Source organism: Microtus ochrogaster, linkage group LG1, assembly GCF_000317375.1.
Source record: "Microtus ochrogaster isolate Prairie Vole_2 linkage group LG1, MicOch1.0, whole genome shotgun sequence".
NCBI lineage: Eukaryota > Metazoa > Chordata > Mammalia > Rodentia > Cricetidae > Microtus > Microtus ochrogaster.
Window position 1 is genome coordinate 16,060,867 of NC_022027.1, and position 16,344 is coordinate 16,077,210.

The 16,344-nt window shown below is 34.3% G+C and overlaps 1 protein-coding gene across 6 annotated transcripts in view; it reads left to right on the top strand.

Annotated features, from left to right (window-relative positions):
* Positions 1–16,344, top strand: part of Pcdh7 (protocadherin 7) — a 409,507-nt gene that overhangs the window by 185,905 nt on the left and 207,258 nt on the right. For 2 of the 6 annotated variants that reach the window (XM_005359240.3, XM_026785254.1), the window contains exon 2: positions 12,557–12,773. The exons of 1 other annotated variant lie outside the window; for it this stretch is intronic. In XM_005359240.3, coding sequence (XP_005359297.1) covers positions 12,557–12,773 — 217 coding nt within the window. The remainder of the gene's footprint in view (positions 1–12,556; positions 12,774–16,344) is intronic. 3 more of the 6 variants (XM_005359241.3, XM_026785255.1, XM_013350782.2) reach the window with 2 other exon arrangements.

A 16,344-nucleotide genomic window follows, 5' to 3' on the forward strand; every position in this document is an offset into this window, starting at 1 on the left:
AAAGTTAAAGATATTGAAGTTGAAAGACGTATTATTATCTCATATTTTGTACTTAATATTAAGCTACTCTTCAAATAAAATTCTCCAAAGCTCACAGATCAGAGCTATCTTCTTTTTTTTTCTAAAAGAAAAAGTAACGTCAACATATGTTACTAGGTAGCATTACTATATCATATAGAGTATAATAGTTTAGACTATATTTAATTACTGCTATTGAAAGTGAGGCATAATAGATAAACAGTTCATGAAAGATGTAATATGGATTAAATTATGTAATAATATCTTCAAACATTTATTCAGAAGAATTAATACATGTTGAAACAATTAGATGTACTTGGTTTGATTACAAATAAATTTTCTAGTAATTTGATAGACTAGAGAAAGTCTATTAAATAGTATCTTCAACTTGCACTTCAGGGAATTAGAAAATAGAAATGACTATACTCCTCCCCAAATCATTAACAATTCACCTTGTTGGAGATCTTGGTGTAAGGAAAACTATTAAAAAAAAAGATCCAATGAAAAATAATTGTCACCCACTGTGCATGATAGGAAGGCTTTTTGAGAATTAGGCAAAGTGAAAGACTTGAATATGCTCATGGACTATAGGGTCTCCTGTGGATCCCATGGATTAAAAACTACTACAGGGCATAAAGTGAAGACTCAAATGTCAAATTCTGGATTGGACACATCTCTTAGAGAAGGTGCAGAGATTACATATTGGGCCAGAATATTTTTAACTGAACATTCATATAATATATTATGATTACAGGTTTCCCGAACTCATCTCCTTCCAGATGCCACTCACAATCTATCCAAACCCATGCCTCTTTCTCTTTCTCTTTGGAAAACAAACAGGCAAATAAAGAGCAAACAAACAAATTTTTTTTAAAAAAAAACTGAAAAAAAACACAAGAAGCACACAGACAATAAAATTCATTAAAAACATAAAATTAAAATTTATCATAAAGTAACAAAATACCAGGAAGATAAAAATGCCCAGACAAAACATTATGAGACCATATATCCAAACTATCAATAGAACTGTTTTCTACTGGTGGATACCAGAAAACAAAACCCCAATTTTTTTATTATTATTTGAAACACAAACATACAAATACATATATCACCAAAACTATTATCCACAACAACACTAACACAAATGTAGCAAATATTGGCACTATCTTAAACTACTATTTGTGCTTCTTCTTTAATCAACATATGTTATTCAATGCTGTATTGTTATACCAGGTTTTATATGAAGTAATTTATAAAATCATGCTTCTAGTGCTTACTTTTGCTTGATATTTTTGTTCCAGTTGCTAGAAATTTATTTTTTTTGTGTGAACTGTAGTTCAGGCAGAAGAAATGATTTTTCTCAAGGCATGACATGAATAAAGCTAGGGTTAGAATTTGTTTATAGTATTTTCTGATCTAGATATCAAGCAAGTTTCCATGCATCATACATACTGGTAACTTAAAAAACAATTTATGAATTAAGTAATCTATGTACATGGATTGTGATACTGTGGTGAACTTAAGTTACCTTGTTAAGTAAAATAAAGACAAAGGATGTCAGTAAAAGGAGAAATGATGTAGCTGGGCAGTGGTGGAGCATGCCTTTAATCCCAGCACTCGGGAGGCAGAGGCTGGCGGATCTCTGAGAGTTCAAGGCCAGCCTGGTCTACAAGAGCTAGTTCCAGGACAGGCACCAAAGCTACAGAGAAACCCTGTCCCGAAAAACAAAAAACAAAAAACAAAAAAAAAAGGAGAAATGATGTGATTATACTTAGTTAAAAAATAGTAAAAGAAATAGCAAAAAAATATCTTGTGTGGTAGATATTAACTTAAATGATTTTACCAATGAAAACGGGCTTCTGTGTATTTCCTCCGTCCCACAGTAACACGTTACAATTACAAGTATATGTTTCAGGTCTGTTGGACAGTAACTATGAAATTCATCTTGCAGCAGTTCATCCTGAAAAATTTACTTATGTGGTTAATATTATTAAAGAGACACTCTGGTGTGCTCTGTGTGTAAGAAATATTATAGCATAAAATATTTAAGCATCAATTATTTTCTCATTACTCTTCAGAGAATGCCATATGTAAGAAACTCAGCACAATATTCTATTTTAAAAGAAAGAGGGAGTATGGTATAAGTGATCTGGTTGGGAAAATGGAAATGAAGGGGTACTCTAATTAAGGAAGACAGGAAGAGACAGAGAAGTGTGAAAAAGGGGTAACATAACAGTAAGAACGTCTAAAACATCATAAGGAATCATACTATTATAACTACTACCTTTAATAGAATCTATAATATATGTAAGTCTCTATATAAATATATATACAGAGTTTAACTGGAATTCATTGTAAATTTGGATTTATAATGCCCCCTAATTAGCCAAAGATTATCTAACAAAACCTCCAACATTAAGCATGAGAAGCTCTGTTTTGTGTTGTTGGTCAGGGTTATCCAAGAGAACCCCAAACCATACAGCCTATAGCTATTGTCTTTGGCTAGGCCTCCTAACCCCCGGAATTAGAAGATAAGTCCATTTTGCTGAAGGCAATAGACTTCAGATGCAGAACCCGGAGGTCCCTGAACTGGAACTGACCTGAATGCCCTCTCCTAAAGAGGTTGCTTTATGGTATGAAAGGGTGGTAAGCAGGCTTCCAAAGGAGGGACTCACTTACTTTATTTTAGAATTCTATATATGTGTGCAGCCAAATAGAGAATGGGTAGTAGAGGAAGGTAGTTATAAATACCAGCTAAGGCCACATGGCCAATTGCAAGATGAAGATTGTAAATGACAAGAGTATTTTAATCATCTTTTGTTTTCTTCCCTCAATTTCTCTATCATGTAACAAAACAGCAATTAAGAGACTATCAGTGGTTATTATATTTAAGTTTTGAGATACTAAAAGAAGGTCCCTTAAGGGGGATGTTGCCACCTATTCTAAAATTTATACAAGGGATAATTAAATAGGCATATTTATGATCTTGTTATTCTTTACATTTGGAAATTAAGCATGACATAAGGAGATATGAATATGTGTCAAGTCGATGAGTGTTGTGGTTACTCTCTTGGTTGTCAACTTGATTGCATACAGAATTGACTAAAACCCAAGCAGCTGGGTATACTTGAGTAACTTTCCCCTCTTTTTTTTTTTTTGATAAATTTATTTATTTACATCCTGGCTGCAGTTTTCCCTCCCTCTTCTCCTCCTAGTCCCTCCCCACATCCTTTATCACGCCAGGTGTTTGTCCCTCCACTTGACTGGTTTATGAACAGTTTTGCTTTTCAGCGAAGTGTGGAGTTGATCGTATAGCATCAGACTGTTTTCCTCTGCTTAGAGGAGGGTTACTTCCAATCGGAAGGACTGTGTTCATCCTTCACAGGGTCGCCAGCATGGCAGAGCACAAAGAGAGGAAAATCCACATCTCATGGAGATGGAGCACTACTCAGACAGATGTGTGTGGACAAGGTGACCCATTTTAGGGTCTCAATAGGGTACATTCTTCTGGACAGACAATTCTTCATTTTTCCACCTGAAGGTCACGAACAACGTTGTCGTTTCAGTTTCCAAAAGAACTTTTGATAGTGCAAAGTGCACACAATGAGCATCCTCCAGAGACTACGTGTCTTCACTTGTACTTGTGTTTTTTCAGGGAACATGAGGTGCCACAGTGCAGTACACAAAGGCTGTGCAAATTTTGACCCTATTGTTTTCTCACCGGCTCCTGTTTCCTAGTCTGAGCAGCTAGTGATTCAGCAGTTGTCCTTTGCCAGTCTGATACATCAAGAAAGCCAAGTGTGATTTCTTCTCTCCTTTTAAACTGTACCTGGGCAATTTATTAACTGCCCGATGAACATATTTTCTACATTTTCATTTATATCTTCTTTCCTTTTCTTCAGTAAGTTCTTTACTTCACAATAAAGTTAATCCATTGCCATAAAAAAGAATTGTATGTATGTATACCCCTCTCTTTCAGTTCCTCCCACCAGATCTTCCTCCTAATTTCATATTCTCTCTCTCTCTCTCTCTCTCTCTCTCTCTCTCTCTCTCTCTCTCTCTCTCTCTGTCTGTCTTTCTCCATCTCCTTCTCTCTTTCTTCATCTGTCCTTCTTTCCCTCCCTCCCTTCCTCCTCTCCCTCTCTTAATCACTGAATTTAGTTGGTGTTGTTATTATCTCCCTAGGTGTAGGGTTAGGGCTTTGAAAACAGAGCCTATGATACCAATGTCTCACTTAGGGAGAAATATTCTATAGGCTCTTTTTCTCTGCTTGTTGACCAGTTATGGTTCTCATTATTGGTGCCATCTACTACAAAAAAGCAGCCTGTCTAAAGAGGTTGAGAGTTGCATTAATATATGGGTATAAAGGTAAGAACTTAGCAATTTGATACTATATTCATTTAAAAGCTTTGTAGTGCTTAGTCCTTCCCTAGGGCCTATGACCTCCTGAGCTGGGTTTTTCTTGTCCCCATTAACAGAATGTTATAACATGTCTTGAGAAGCAGGATTTAAATCTAATGAGAGAGTGGTTGGTTCAGTACACATTTCTTATGTAAGTGTTCAATTTTGTCTCATCATTGGATCACTATAGGAAGCTGTTAGAAATAAGATGGATCCACATTTCTGTCAGCATCTGGCATATCTTTATTTGGAATCATTCCTTCAGAAGGTGAAAATATCTGTGCCAAGGGAAGTCATGTCTAAAGATACACATGGTATGAGCACTGTGATTTCTTCTTGCTGTACAGTTAGTAGGGTAGCACAATATTTGCTCTAACAAGAGGATGCACGAAGTGTCCACAGCAGTGTTTTGTTCTGTTATTTTTGTCTTGACTTCTTGTCAATGGGAAACATCAACACGACTTGCAATAATTTGCAAGAGAAGCTTCCATTCTATCCAGTTGTGAAGAACAGCTGTTTCATCTTAGCTCAGTTTTCTTTAATATTTTTATTTACGTATTCACCCACTGTTACCAGTTCTTATGCACTTCCCATTCTTACATGTTTTTTGTGATTGGTTCTTTTTTTTACCTCTATTTCTTATTGTTTTGTGCAGGTATTCTGCAGGAAACTATAATCGCTGTATGTTATGTTCGTGTTTACATCTTCTATATCACACCCAGAAGACAGTATTTCATAGCATCTTCCTCATTCTCCAGCCCCTATCATGATTCTGCCCCCTCATTTCTGATGTGCCTGAGTCTTAGATTGCAGGGAGGGAATAATCTTGTTTCCATAGAAATTCAAAGGAGAAAAATGAACCAAATCTATGTAACCTTTCTTTGTGCACCACTATTTTGTGCTAGTAATAATGAGTAAGGCATTGGTACAAATTAAAGCTTAGCAACATGTCTCTGATATGGAGCATCCAAATAACCCACCGACTGGAAAACATCCTTTTGAATAATTGGATCGAATTTTTCCTGACATCTTTGTTCAGCACCTTGTACTGGATTGTACAGAATGAGGAACCTCTGCCAAATCTGGCCGTCTGCTTCTTTTTGAATAGTCAGCCAGATAGGATTGATTTTTTTTTTCTTCATAGTTGTAAATATTGAAAAATAACAATAGTACCATTTTATTGAGTGGAAACATTATCAGAATCTCAAAATGCTGTGTCCACAAATAAAGTCTCGCTGAGATGTGGTTGTTCATTCACTTTTGTATGTTCAATGTTTGCATGTTTGTATTTTCACATCACAGTTGCAGGGCTGGATAACTGAAGCAGCGATATTTGTCTCAAAGAGCCAGAAATGTTTATATTTTGGCCCTTCGTGCAAAAGGTTTACCAGACTGTGGACTAGGTTTACAAGGAACCAGTAATAAACAGTAAAAAAAAAAAAAATACATCAATTAATAGTGGCCACAGCATAGTAGCCCAATGTGTTGTGTTCTAGAACATTTATTTTTCTAAAAGATTTAGTTCTTAGTCTGTGTATTTTTGCCAAGAATTTTTGACTTTGCTTATTCTATATCCATATGTTTTTCAGAAAAGAAAAAATGTAAACCGCAAAGAAACCAGTTTCCGCCTTCAGAATAAGTAGTTCCTGCAGTGCTTTTCACTTTTAAATTGAGTATTTTTTTTTCGAATTAGTAAATTCCAAATATATATGATGCATGTGGAAAAGACCTGGAGAAATGAGAACTTGAGTGAAAGGAAGAGTGTACATTGCTGGCATGAGGAAGCACTGACTCAATACTGGAATCATTGTTATTTTGTGGTAACCAGCCCTGATCTGTAGAACTAAGAAAAATTACCCTGGATTCTTAACTTCTCAAGTGCACATACAAGCAACAATGTCAAATATATAACTGCCCACCAGTAAGTTAAGATAGCTACTTAACTTTCCCCGAATGAGCGCTGTAATTAGCTAATCCACATGTCTCAACACGAATCTTCTGAACATCCTTTCATCAAGTCACATAAAAGAAAGGACGGGCAATTTGAAGTATGGAGGAATGTGGAGGCTTCAGTACATGAAGGCACCCCTAAAAAGTTTAAAGACCTGATTAAAGTTTGTTTGAGAGTCCTGCCAAATATCCTACCACTAATGCCCTGTAGAATCCTAGGTATGTTTATTCAGTAGCCCTGACACAGGCTGAGAATGTTTGCAGATTCGTCAAGCATGTGTTCATTTGCAGGGAAAGGTCGCCCAGCATTCGGGAGATCTGTTTTTCACATAGAACACAGCACTCCTCCTACGCCAAGAGCCTCCGCATGACTGTTTCAGTTCTTTATGACTGACAAAGAGTCATTAGAAGTCTGTTTGATGGACATAGCTAAGTGAATTGGAAAAAATAAAAAAAAAGCCTTTCAGCCCATTCGGAGATAATTGATGTGACTGAGACAGCTGCGTGTGAGTTCCAGATAAGGAGACAATTTATGGAGAGAGTATTGAAGCTAAAAGGGAAGGTGCAGATTTAAAGTTCCCAATAAAGTCGTCTGGTAGACACAGCAGTATTCAATAAGGAAGAGATTTAACCTGAGGTGTTTTCCAATAGATGGCATCCTTTGGGGCCCATCCTCTTGCAAATAAAATTCCCATAAAGGTATTGCCACTAGGTATAAAAAAAAATGGGCTCTAACGGCAAAGTATCTGCACTCTTAGCCCGGTGTTGCCTTTACTCTTTCACTCTGAGGAATGGAACGTATAAATGACAGGAATTACTAAGCTTAAGTCACCCTTTTAGTTTCCTCGAATTGATCACGGCTTTAGCAAAGAAGCGGGAGTTTTTATTCGGTGAGCTGCAACTTGGAAGATTATTGATAGTTGCAGACTTAAGGTAAATATCTTTAAAAATGTGTGCTTGTGTAACATCATAAATACTTTTCAGGCATAATAGATTTTTTAATTGATTTTATTGAGCTATACATTTTTCTCTGCTCCCTTCCCTTTTAAAAAAATATTCAAACAATCTAGAATGACTAAAATAAAGCTGTTACTGTATATGTGTTTTTACATATTCATCTGTATTCCTTTCCTCAAAAACTATACATTAAATTTCTGACAAGGAAAATTTGACCTGGGTATTTTATATATTATCAATGATTGTACTCTGTGTTGGTCCTTTTAGTTTCATGGAATTTTTTTATATGCAAATGATCATTATAGTCACACATTGCTACCTTTGCATTCCTATTTTCAAACAATAAAGGAGGAGGGGAAGAGGCTCCCTTCACAAAGTCCATGATAACAGAGAAACAAGAGGATGGCCTCTGTGCGGTACCAGAAAAATGAATGAAATAATAAAAAGTGTAGCATGCTGGTCTCCATTCTATAGCCACCTTAAAGCAATATGGATGCAGTTCTGTCATTTAGGCATTGGAGAGAAGGGCAAGCAGCTTAATTATTCCAGAGCTAGCATCTTACCTGGAATCGGAAGATATTAGTGGCAACCTCCCTAGTGTTGAGGGTAAGCCCTATCTTTCTATCTTCAAGTACAAACTTCTAGAATGTGGTATTGAATCACAAAAGTAGCTGATAAGTGTCTTTACAAGTTAGTTTAAGAGCAAAGTATTTGTGTTTAATGAGGAATAATATTAAAGTAGTTCTTGAAATATTTGATTGCTATTCTGTGTACATTATTACTTCATAAATAATTTGTGGGTTCGAACAAGAAATTACCCTTGAAATTCTATGTGATTTTAGAACTTCTATTTAGGAGCTTTGTAAATTACTGAGCCAACTCTATATTTTCTTTAAGAAAAAAAATCAAACTAAAATGATGGGAGATAACTTTGGTTATTTAGCAGTGGCCTGAGGTATCGTACCTTTTATAGTATGTGTCTCAGAGGGAGCTTAAGGCTCTTTTTATAAGCTATCTCATTAATTCTAGCAGAATTAAGGGGCAGATACTATTATCTCTATTTTACAGACCCTGGGCCTTAGGCATAAGAAACAAAGTTCAGCTAACTTGTCCAAGGTCACATAGAAAGTCTATAGGAAGATTTGAAATGTTCACTTTTCTCTTTCTATTATTTTTAATGTATTATTTTTCTTATTTAAAATCTATATACAAATTTACAAGAACCCATGTAAGAAATTCACCTTGCTTTTTTGGTCTTTATGAATATACTTCTCTGTTTTAGTTAATTCATCAGTCACTTTTCTTTCTCATTGTGACTTCTGTTGTTGAACAGCTAGTTTTGCGTCTTAACACCTCACCTTACCATGAACATTCTTCTGTATCCATGGAGAAAGAAATTAAGAATCAATAAATAAGTCTCTCTATAAGCCATTTTTTCTTTTAGTTTGTACACACTGTGAAGTGCTTTTCTTTTTCTCCTTTATTTTGTATCTTGTTACCATGATTTAGATTATCCAAGATGTGATCACACTATTTTTAGCAATGAGTAACTCTTCTTACTTCTGTCTTAGAGGCTTTAACAGTGATCAGACTTTCCTACTCAGTTCCTTCGTGAAATAAATTCTCTTTGCCCCTGATAGTGAAGTTCTAATTGGTCCTCAACTCTGTCCTGTCATAGACATCTTGTTTCAAAAACCCGGAATGACTAAGTTTCCTAGGATGTTTAATAGCATCTTCTCCATTTGCATTTTATTGGAAGCTTTGCTATATTTTGCTTGTGTATACACCTATGAGCCTTTGGGTTTCTTCATTATATATATACAATTTTGAAAGTCCCTGGAATATATTGCATACCAAATAAGTGCAGGAGTAGTGAATTAATGAAGCATGAAAATATTGATGACCATTTCCTTTCATCTACACAGACCAGACAGTCAGTTCCTGTTGCTCCTTTTAGCCTTTCATTGGGATGAATGTTTCTCATACCCTGAAGTGTATGATTCTGAATGCTTTCAGATCCCGCTTTTGTAATCTGAGAATGAACTATACATGACTAGAATTGACTCTGGAATTTGTAGACATGATGAGTCACACAGGTGGTTTTTAGAGCGGCTTATCGTTAATGCTGGTTCATTTTGTTTACTGGCATTTCATTATTTGCAAGTTTCCTAGGTAATTCTCAAACCCTTACTCTATTCTACTTTATATCAACTGTAGATAAAACAATGTATTGGCACAAACAATACAGTTTTTATCGGGAAGTCAATATACTGTTTCCATTCGACTTTACTCCAGCTTCTCGGAATGTGGAGGTGACATAAATTCTGTATTATAACCCTTATTATAAAATCTAACAGTTTTCTCACTTGATTCTCAACTTGATGATGAATGGTACATCATTCATCATCTCTCTTCATCCCACCCACATATATTTCTCTCTCCCCTTTTCCATCCTTCCACCTCTCTTTATATTTCCATATACCAACAAGCTGAACATGTGTGACATACTATGAAAGTTGAACTTTAACTTCATTGATACTTCAGTTAAGCTCTGATACTAACTTGATTGTCTTTATCAGTTTGAATGCATCACCTCAGTGACTTTTACATAAAATTATAAAACATAAAATAATAAAGTATAAAACAAACTATAACACTTCCTGATATACTATTGTTATTGAAGAACTATAGGATTCTAATGGCATGGTTTAAAAGTGGGTCAAGTGATTGGTGGGTGTGTTCTCACTCATTATATGGTACTTTTCATTTTCAGTTTTAATGTGAATAATATTTGCATTAGAAACCACATCGAGCAAAGCAACTTTCAAACGAAAAACAAACCTGATGAACTGAGTGCTTGTTAAGTACTTAGTATTTTAAAATTCTAATATTCTTCTAAAATAACTTATGGAAATCAAAATATCTACAATCGGAATGGGGTAGTAAATCAAGAAAATGAAATGCTAAGTTCATAACAGTCATTATACAATCCATTGTGGAATTATCTCATTTATTTTTGGCTTTCTTTATTAGAAGTATATACCTTGTCTCTGTTATTGTGTGCTGCTTAGGGGAGAAGAAAGAACTCAGCACAGGTTGTGTGATTACTACCTTCATCCAAAGGTTTCTATTTTTTTTATATCAAAATGAAGCACTACTTCTTATAACCTCTAATATTTTCTTTTCTATGTTAGGATAGCATATGTTTCTCTTCATTTGAACTTTTTTCTTTTTTTGTAGTTGAAACTGTACCTAAAAGATCTGAATATTATTAAAGTAGAATTAAAAATAACATTTAAACTTCCACTTGCTTTTTAGATAGATAAATAACTTTAACCCATTGCATGGCCTTTACATTTCCTGCATTAATATCATTTATTTTAGTAATAATTAATATTTCACTGTTGAGCACTGTTGGCTTAGGAGAACTGGATAGTTTGGATAGAGCTGAAGCGGTATCATTTTTAAAGGGAAACTGAGCTCCTCTGACAATTCCAAATACTTTGTGGCCAACCTGATGATGGCAACTGGGAGGAAGTATAAACAGAAATGAAAAGTGAGATAAACCGAAATGATATATAGGGCAAAATATATTGACCAAATTAACAAAAGAAAAAGATAAGAGTTCTTTGTGAAATAAAGGCCAAGTCTCTAGATTTATGTCAGTGACTTTGGTCCCATGCTGTATATTCTGTCTACAATGAAATACCGTGTAACCGTTTTTCCATAGTCCTCTCCAGATTCTGTGAAACACTTTAAAGACCACGATGGTATTTAATGCCCACCCATGTTAAGAGCTTGAACTAGGATAAAACAGATTTGTCATAGACTGTGTGTTCCTTTTAAGCTCGTAAGGGATGAGGCAGTAGCAGAAATATCAGCAATGTGCAGATTTTACAGGAAAGTTTTTCTCTATAACAGTATAAGGGAGAGATTTGTGGAAGTGTATATTTGTATTTAACAAAGCCAATTTATAAATTAGGGGCAAAAGTTACAATTATTAACTTTCTCATTACTAATCTACCATGTGCAGATAATCCTTAGAACTCCACAGTCCTATTGGTCATGGTTATGGTTACCGATTTGTACCATGAGCTTTCAAGCTCTAAACATTCAGAAAAGGTTCTTAAGTTTATGCTAGGCTTTGGCAACAGTAATTTTAAACTGTACTGCAAAGGAACAGTGTGGGTAATAAGTATAATAACTATGTACACTTGTGTTACATTCAAATTCATGTGGGATTAATTTATATAAATAATTGTTATTAATAATTTCAGACCGCTAATAAGCAGCATTTATTATATACAGTATAGATCATATGTCACATTATCAATATTGTATATTTCCTTAATGTGTTATTTTGCTCTATGGATGATGTACTTTTATTTTTATTTTATTATGTAACTAAGATAACTTGCAAGTCTCATGCACAGTAGATATGACCAGGCATTGTCCCCTACAGAGATACTTGTTGGCTCTAGTTGGATAGTTTTATAGGCCATTTAATAAACCAAATAAACATTACCCTTGACTTTACTGTGTTTGAATGAAAAACAATTATTGTAAACACATGCAGTAGAGTCTTTTGATCTATTTCCCTTTAATGGGCTGGAGAAAGTTTTATAGATCATCTTACTATTTACCTTACAATTTCAAATAGATTTTTATTGGGACAAAGTAATAAATATTTTGTAATCTCCTAGTACCACATTCAAATTCTTGTATAAGAGCTGCACTGTTTGGAGATGAGTGCCAGAAAACATGCCTTTAGAAGTCTATATTATATGGACTCCATTTGAATGCATTATATCATTTGGATGAAGTATTTAAATGACATCCCTTCATAATGAATTGGTTTAACTGTTTATATTTTCCCCAATTGCTGACCTTTTTTTAAATGAAATATATTTGTGAAAAATACAAAATCTACTAATTGGGAAAGGGTTGAATATAGAAAGCAAGTATATTTCATGTCAATGCATGTTGAATAAGATTTGTGTTTTCTTGCCTTTATTTCAGAAGAGAATTTTTTTTTATTTTTAATAATGAAAGTATAAACTACAGGCTTTGTGTTAGATAATATATGGTTATCCAAATATGTTTCTACTTGTTTGATCATTTTGGATTTAATTAATGTCTATAGACCTTTAAGTGTTATTTATGTATTTTATGAAATAAGATCACTTAAAATCTTATATCTTAGTGACATTCAGAATCTTTTCTCTTGCAGCCATTTCGTAGAGTGACGTTTTCTGTTGTGAGTCAGCCTCAGGACCCACATCAGGGGTCACTGCAGAGTTGCTATGACAGCGGGCTGGAGGAGTCAGAAACACCAAGCAGTAAGAGTTCATCAGGGCCAAGACTGGGTGCCCTTCCACTCCCAGAGGACAACTATGAAAGGACCACGCCGGATGGCAGTGTTGGTGAGGCAGAGCATATGGAAAATGGTAGGGGCAAACACAACATCCACACACATAATCACGCTAGTGAGCCAGAATAATTAGGCTTCTGAAAGTTAGTATAAAATAAAAACAAAGTAGATTACACCAAAACCATTTTAAAATACTAAATACTTGGTAAAATTCAGAAATGACAAATAAAGAAACATAATTCCATCAATAAAATCCATAAAATTATGCCATCATTTAAAATAGCTCAACAGAAATAAATGCACCTAGAAGTAAATTAGAGCAGTTCCCGCAATGAAAACGCTAACCCAGTGCACAGCTGCTAAATAACAACAAAGAGAGGTCTTGTTTGACTCTTTTCTCCATCCATTTTTGTCATGCAACTATTTCTTCAACTGTCATAAGGCAATCTCAGTGAAAGAAAAGGATCGTGAGCACACTTTGCTTGAGACTTCCCATTCCTGAATACTCAGCAACGAATTTTCCACCCTGTTCTTTAGAATGCCAGGTGAAATGGCTGAGAAGCAAGCAGCAGAGTCTTGCTTGCCCTAATATGCAGTAAATACCATTAGCACTCCTCACCCCTTAAAGTGGAGAGCTTATTCTGATTTCCTCAAGAAAAAGGGCATAAAACAAAATATAATTCTGCTTACTCTTACCTCATTGTGAGGCTATTATCATAGTTTACAAAATTCTCCTTTATGCCTTTTGAATATCATAAAATGATATATCAAACAATAAATGTAAATGATTTCACATTTGCTGATATTCCCAGAGAAAATTGTGGTATTTATTTTTTGGATTTTGAGTACTAAGTAAACATTTGAGGAATATGTTTATGTCCAACAGTGGAGTGACAAAGCTCTTCCTAACTTTATTATTATTTCCATGGGAATTGCATATATTGTCTGTAGCGAATAGCTAAGATGGGTTTATATCACTCATCACCTCAATCTACTGATGAAAAGGGATCTTTTTCTTGCTTTATACCAGTTTCTTCAGTGGTGGCATGCAAAGACAGTTTATTAGTGCAAAACAAGCTTCTTTTTTTTTAAATTTTACCTGTGAATATTAAAATCCAGCAATGAATAAATAAAAAAGTTACCCAAGTGAAGTATTCTAAACTAAATTATACTAAGTAGTTATTTTTCTATGTTATTATTATATGTGATACCAGGACCTGTTGATTTATGTCCTTCTTGATAAATTATTCAGATTTTAAATGGCATTTTGCCTCATGGCTATTAGGCATGCTTATCTGTGTGTATGGTGGTGTGCTAACGTGAAAGGAAGTTTGATGTGGTCTTTCTACAAAACAATATTTTGTAAGTAATTTTATTAAGTAAGTGTAACATTTTGGTGCGGATTAAAATGATGCTGAGTATATATTTAAGGCAAGATTATTTAAAATTATTTGGACAAAAGTAAATTTTAATTAAAAAGTAACTTATGCAAATATATATATTATATCTCAGTAAGGCAGGATTAATTGCACTTGGGGCTTCTATTTTATTTGAAGTTATAATTTGATAATAGAACAATTTACTGTTTACTCTAAATAATCAGTACGTTGTATCATCAGACCTTTTGGGGGATGTCAGTGGGTTTTGCAGCAATGGCATTATAGGCATAAGATGGTGTTATTTTTCTGTTTGTCTTATATTTATTTTACTTTAAAGACATTCTACATTTTAAAAATAATCAGGAAATGATGCCTAATTAAAGAATAATTACGCTTGGTGAGCCCACATAGGTCAATTTTCAGGAAACATGCACTTCAGATGGAAAAAAAAAAAACAAGGGAATCTATAAATAGAATAGGAAGTTCACTGAAAGCTGTTTGCTGAAGAAGGTTCCTGTTCCTTTTCATAACCATGTACTGAGTCCTATCAGCAGAGAAAGCCAGTGTAGCACAACCGATTTTCCTACACAAGATACGACACTTGATACACAGGGTTTATGTAAGACATTTGTCATTTGCTGCTGTGTTGTACCTGATCTATATATAATTACAGAGAAGATGAGATGCACTTTGAACAATCCAGCCCCAACAGTTGACATTTGAGAAACAGTGCTGTTTGGATCTTGCTCTAATAAATTTTCCTTGTTATAAAGTGTGATTGAATTGCTCGAGTTCTGGTAATTTCATCTTCAATATTAATGGGCCATTCTGACATGAACAGAATCGGAACTGAAACCTGTCAAGTATTCATTTGTCAGATTTAATTGGAATACAGATAATCTGTAGTTTTTTGCTTGGTTTAGTTTTAATCAGAATTTATTTTGATTTTCATTTGGATTCTCCATGAAAATGCCATTTTGCATGCTGTCTTCATTCCCAATTTCCCAATTATTATTACTTCAAATATTTTCCTTTGGTTTTAACCTGTGTGAAACTGTGCTCCAACCACTACCTGTTTTGGATGAACTCTCATTGGAACGTTTAGAAGACAATTTGCAGCATGTTTACATACAACATTCCAATGTCATATCACAAACCAGAAATACGTTAGGGTCTCAAATAAGATATCAAAAACGCTGCGCCAAGGAAGTCACTGAAATAGAAAAACTAAAGTAAAATTTCATTGAAATGTATTCACATTTTACTAAAATTTGTATTGTTCTTTCGCAACTCATAAATTGATTTCATTAATAAGACCCATAACTTGCATTACCAATTAGCTAGCTTTACATAGTGCCACTGTGAGGAACTTTGAGCACAGTGTTGAAATGAACATCATTTGTTATACCCTGAATAAAGTAGAGACTCTCTATTCTGAAGTTCCTATGAATTTTAGGAAGTTTAATAGCACTTATGTCACTATAGATATTTTAGTTTAGAAAAATTATACATTTCTCCACAACAATAATCACTAATACATTTTTCTTTTAATTAATTACCATCAATGTTATGATTTAATGTTGATAAAATTGATATAATTGGTTATTTGACAATCTATTACAATTTTAATGCAAGAATATATTTTAAAATAAACGATTTATGGTACACAGTTACGATAAAATGTTGAATGGTAAACTATTTGAAACGTATCAAGGAATTAGTAATTAGGGTCGAGAATAAATATAGGGCATAAAGGCATCATTACGTTAAAGACAAATATTGACTACATCTACCTTGCTCTTTCTTAATAGTGAACCGCTCTTCAGATTCTCTTGGAATGGTATTTCTCTTTCTTTGGGGCTATTGTATTTATCTTGGTCCTCACCTATAAGCTTGGTCTGTTTATTTTGTCTGATTATTCTGAATCAACTTTGCAAGACCAGTTTGCCTTTTCTATGACTTTAATATGTCTGGGGCACCAAAAGTTCCAATACAGAAAGCACTCCATTAGGCTTCGAGTTCAAATATGGTCATTTGTGGTGGGCTGGCCACGTAACTCTTCAGAGTTTGTTTTTGATTATTTTCATCTTTGTGAAATAAATTAACTTTGAAATCTCACTGAAGTCTAGCAATCTATGACTTGGACTTTAAATCTGATCCTTCTATTTTTTAGTCTAATTTACATATCAGAGATAAAGAGAACTAATAGAGACAAACACACACACAGAGAGAGAGAGAGAGAGAGAGAGAGAGAGAGAGAGAGAGAGA